Genomic DNA, 5,922 nt, shown 5'->3' with positions numbered 1-5,922 from the left:
ATATTCTTTTTTATAAAATATAACTCACTAATCTGCAAATGACGATATTATTCTCTCACAAAGCACACTGAAGCCGGCAGATGAAACATTCTATTGTGTATGCACTTGCTTGAAAATACGTGACTTCAATAACATCATAATATAATTAATATTATTCAACTTCCCTCTTTGAAAAATTATCAGTTCACATGGGTTCATTCTCAACAAACATGAATACATATTATAAAACACTGCTTTTTATTAACATTCTATTTAAGTCATATTAATTTATCAATTATTTTGTAACTATAATAGAAATTTCAATACTGCATGATGGAAAACTTAACTGGACAGTTTAGAAATACTCCATGGGATACATATGAAGGTTGTGATTCATCCTTTATAAATACTTCAAATTTAATAATTCAAAATGATCCATTAAGTTGTGGAGTATCTATGTTGTTAGGAGCATGGTCCGGTTACTTATTACCAGTTATATCTATCCTAGGACTTATTTCGAACACATTCATATCAGCTGTTACGTTTATTCAAATTAAGTTAATGCCACGTCATATGATCTACATGGCATTTATTGCAATCATGAATTCAATAACGAACATAATATATGGTTGGTTATGGTTATTTTCTGCTAAAGGTTTACCATTTATTACGAAAGGCGAAGTGTACTTTATTATAAACAACGTTTCACCAATGGTATGTAGAATACATCGATTCATTTATTCATCTGTGTCAACATGCATGGGTAATTTATTAGTCTGTGCTGGGTTGGATCGTTTCTTTTGCATATATTTTCCAATATTATTTAATAAGTTGCCGAAATATTATGTTTGGTTTGCATGTGGTACAGTCTACCTGTTGAGCTTCCTGATGATGTTGCCAGTACTCTTCATAAGTGGTTGGTATGTTGTTGAATCAAAAATACAATGTTCTTTAGAACCAAATCAATATGCAATTAGATTATACCATGCATTGTTTTCAAATTTAGGCTGTGTACAAAGTCTAATATTAGTCGGTGTTAATTTGGCATTTCTTCTACGTATACGTAAACATGTAAAAGATACAGCTACAAGAAAGATGAGTATGACTGATCGTAGACAATTACATACTACAGTATTCTTTTTAGTCTACTCAGCATCATATACTTTAACATCGATTCCGCAAGCCGTCGCTTATATTATTGGTAGATATAGTGATATTAGAAATGCGTTGAATCAGTCCAAATTTGCAATTCAAATAGCAAATATATTTTGGAATTTACATTTTACACGTGAACTGTTTGATTTTTTTATTTACTTCAAATATTTTAAACCATTTCGTCTAGTTGTACTGGATATATGTAGACCATGCTACAAACCGAAAATGAATGATACTAAACAAAAGGTTTGATAAATTACATGGAAAAAATATTATTATCAAGAGTGAGTGATCATGCTGAATACTTTTCACTTAGGTTATAAAACAATTCATCATGATTGTTTAAAACTAAGTTACACACCGTTACTTACAATTTTGTGTCAGTTTCCATTTCAACAACTTAAAATTTCTTTTAGTTTAATAAAACTAAACACATTAAAAAGAGTAGCATAACATTTGTCTCATTTCAAGGATGTTTAAAATGTGCTTTTTTTCAATGAGAAAATAAAATTCAATATACTGAAGAATTTTAAAAGTATCTCAAAAGCAGACGGATATGGATTGACTATCGTTTGATGAGAGACGCTAAAGTAGTCAGTGTAGATGACATTAATTAAATGTTAGGAATATTCAAAGAAATGACCAAATAGAACTTGAAAAGCCCTTTTCTAGTCCATTAATTTATGTGTTACTGACGCATTTTCATCATGTAATCAATCTATGGTTTTATGCTATCCTAATAAGATGATATATTTTAACCCATTATTGCTGCCACATCACTTACTGTTCATGAATTATAAACAACTTGATATAGTGTAAGAACTATTTACACAGAATAATATAAATTCAATTAACGTCGTTAGGTTCGCACCAGCTGCTCACCATGCTTCAACGTCTCAATTACAAAATTGAGTTGAAAATGCTTATATAAATGAATTTAGTTATGATTTAATATAAGGACACATCGCAACATAATTTATGACGGTACAAATAAAGCTGAAGAATTGAATAAAATGACGCGACCAAATACTATACACAAAATTAAATTGTGAAACATTGATAATAGAAAAAGTCTATCATACTAAAAGTTAATGGTTATATAATGAACAGATCAAACTTAAGCCGATTAAAGTCTATTTAGTTAAAGCTAAAATTATGAAGTAGAAGAAGATAAAAAGAAAATAATCTAATAGAATAGGAAAAATGGCAGAAATATTTGAAATATATGATTTAACCATACAAAAGTTATAATCAGTCTTCAGTGCTGTTAGAGGTATGAGACCGGTCATCACTTCCCGGTTGCCCACACCGTGGAAGGGTTTTTCTAGAGGTACCTGAAAAGGAAATTGGGTTAAGAGTGGTCTTAATGACCTGAGAGCGTGACCGCAGTGCCCAAGGGACAACTGATTGAGATCGGTCACACACGACCCCTTTTGTGGTAGTTTTTGTGTTAGATCCGTACTTGTTGAGACCTTACCGCTGGAGACGGATATCCGTGGGATAAGGCGAGGTGTGCATTCTTAGGGTCGACCTTTTCTAACCCCACCCCTCCTTGTGGGAAGGCAGTATCGCTGTTATGCTGGTTGTCTGAAGGAAACACCTTACTGCTGTCACACCTCTGTACTGTCAGCAGTATGACTTCGCCTTCGGACATTGGGATTGCTGCTTTTAGTCTTACCGCTCTTCAACTGACCTGCCTGGCATGGTAGGACCTTGAGGAACAATTGTTCTAGCCAGTATAGCTCGATTGATTCATCACGATAGGCAAGCCCGACCACCACGTCAAGGCAGCAGCAACGGTCGGGAAAAGTTATACTACTAAGATAAGAAAAAAAGTTGAGAACACTATTGTTTCTGAAAGCATAAATCAGTTTACAGATTATTGACAGAAACAAACTCATTTGATTTCAAAGGATAGGGCATTGTTATTAAGTAGTTATAAAGATTTTAAGATATCTATATGATGTTATATATTCCGAGAATATCCAGAAGTTATGCTCACAAACATTTAATTGTTCTTGAACGAAGGCTTTCTAGAACATATTCTAAAGCCTGTAAAGTAAGCTTGTCTACTGTTCTGTTGAAAATGATTGCTTTTATAAGTAAATATAAGTTTATACCCAGTTGATGGTAAAATGTATGCGTCAGCTGTCAACCTATGATTAATTTAGTGTACACATTGTTTTCTGTTAGATTATTTATTTAACTGAAGAATAAAGTTTTAGTTAATGTAATGCTTAGCCATTAATTGATTGTCCCAACATGATAATCACTTTTAAATATGTGAATAAAAGTAAGTTCATACTGATTATAAATTTTTCCAATGTTTGGTCTTCAGTTTTTATTTATTTATCAATGAACTTTTATAAGTATTAGTTGTTTTAAAGGCGCTTTTCGAAGTTCGCCGAATCTTCCGGTTTGTTAGTAGCAAACGTTTTCCCGTAATACGTTCTTCTAACTGAATAGGTTAAAACTACTTAAGTTGGAGTGCGAACCCTCCTATATACTACTCCTATAGACCGGAAATGAAATAGTGTCATATGCCTTCCGCTGTATAATGATATCAAAAGAAGTGGAAATTATTGTTCTTTTAGAATTCCTTAGTAAGTTTTTTGCTTTAATGTACCTTAAATGACAGTTTTAAAAAATGGATTAAATAATGACCACAGTTACACAGAATAAGCGTGATGTTAGTATGCCAAAAACAATCCATCATTTCATCAGTTGCTTTCTTAAGCTCTGTCTTTTCAACATTAACCGTGAAAATAGATGCTATAACAGGACAAAATGGACTCCTCATTACTACATTAACTATTTGACGGTATAAGATATTGTCGAATTAAGACTGAACGTCCTTCTAATACGTACTATTACTTGTTTGAAATTAGATACTAGTAGGCGTTAAATGTTACAACATTGGCACATAATGTCTTTAGTGTCAAAATGTGTTTTGGTAAATAATGTTACATAAAAGTAAATCATTTACTTACAAGATATATTTAGGTGCTTAAGATCTTAAAGTGAAAAATTGTCTTACATTGTATATACAGTTATCTGTAGACGGACAGGTCCTAGCATCTACGCTAACCACTTGAGAACCACGTGATAAGATAAACAATTAGTTGATAACATGGATTTAGATGGAACATTCTGTTCATGTATCTTTACTTGGCTGTTAATATAGATCAACGAAACCCTCAGTTACTTAAATTATTGAGTGCTAAGTTGTTGGTCGATTAATATTTTAAAATTTCTCTGTGCATGTTAATGATATGTTTCTCTGTTAGAAGTCAAAAGTTGTATTTATCAATATTGATGTCATTTAATTATTTAAAATCGATGTTTTCTTAGCTAAATAATGAATTGTGTTTTTAATGGAGACACTTGAACATATATTTAGTCATCGATATTAAATAATTTGGTCATAGATAACCCTTCTTGTCCAGATTCACCGGATGGAAATCCTTCTACTGGTCAGATATATTTTCAGATTGAATCGCTGTATCAAACTTACCGATACTTATTTTTGTCATTTGAAATTTAAATATAAGTGAATGAGTTTCAGTTTCATGTTATTCAGTTCCACCCTTTATAGACCATACGTTAATTTATCGAACTTAATTGAAAGAATTTTATTTTTCTTTTATCAGTGGATTCAACAGAATCTTGTGGAATTTCTCCGATACATTGTTTTGAAAATCCTGGATAAAGTTGATGAATTTTATTCGATATGGGATATTTAAGTCTAATGCGATTAGTCCTCTTGATGAGCTTTTGTAAGGCCAGAACAAAAAATACCCAATTACTTGAAAGAACTTGAATGACTAAAGTGATAAGAGGTTAAATATTTTATAAAATAATGTTAAAATAATAAGATTAATCATGATAACCATAAGTTATAAATGAAAATGTTACTTAAATGAACGATGAACAAGTTATTGTGACTAAATAAAAGATGAGGAACTTTCGTAAGCGTTCTAAGTTAGATAAACGAAATGAATTTTTTTCGAATATTTTTAAAACAGTGGAAGAAAGGAGAAAAGGATAGTATCTATAATTTGGCCACCATAAGAGTAGCAGGTGAGTAGTAACATTTTTTTGTTTGCATAACTTATGGCTCGTACGTCAGATAAGGCTGTTTCTGCTTAACTTAGAAGTAAACTATTATTCTGCTCACTTATCACTTCGAAGACAGTACCAGGATTTACTGGTCGATCTGTGCCTAATATATGTCTTTCAGTCACACAGGTTATTCAGTAAATCTTGGTACTGCTCTTCGAGTGATAAATGAACAAAATAATGACACCTTTCTACTCCTTATTATTTCAATATCATTCATAAAAGTGTCTGACCACTTATGAATTAGGTCATATAAGTACTTGTGTTTTCTAATTTACTCCCCAACTATTGTTATTATTATGATTATTGTCACCATTATTATCATTACTTTAGGATTGTTTTTGGTAATCATTATCACTCTTATCATTTTATCTACCATAGTTATAACAGTTTGTATATAACTTTTATACTCGATAGCATCATAGTCTATCTCACTTATTCCGTTCGCCCATAAATTGAATTTGTATAAATCTGGAAAGTAATTGTTATTTCTCACCAGTGAACTAGATGACTTTATGCATTTTACTTACAATAACCGATTTATGAAAAATTTTATTTACTTATACAAATCAGTGAGGATGCGTAAGATTTGGAACACACGAAATGAAATGGATTCACTTCAACCCACAATATTCAAATTATCAATCACTTTGTTAAAAGCACTAGCTT

The 5,922-nt window shown here is 31.4% G+C and overlaps 1 protein-coding gene across 1 annotated transcript; it reads left to right on the top strand.

Annotated features, from left to right (window-relative positions):
• Positions 1–309: 309 nt before the first annotated feature.
• On the top strand, positions 310–1,386 carry Smp_167870 (rhodopsin-like orphan GPCR,putative; the record flags this gene model as incomplete). Its single annotated transcript, XM_018792790.1, has 1 exon — positions 310–1,386. The coding sequence occupies one exon, from the start codon at positions 310–312 to the stop codon at positions 1,384–1,386; it is 1,077 nt and encodes a 358-aa protein (XP_018644343.1).
• Between the last annotated feature and the right edge of the window lie 4,536 nt (positions 1,387–5,922).

The sequence above is a fragment of the Schistosoma mansoni genome, assembly GCF_000237925.1.
Source record: "Schistosoma mansoni, WGS project CABG00000000 data, supercontig 0111, strain Puerto Rico, whole genome shotgun sequence".
Lineage (NCBI taxonomy): Eukaryota > Metazoa > Platyhelminthes > Trematoda > Strigeidida > Schistosomatidae > Schistosoma > Schistosoma mansoni.
The sequence above is the reverse complement of the archived record's forward strand: the minus strand, read 5'-3'. Positions and strand labels throughout refer to the sequence as shown.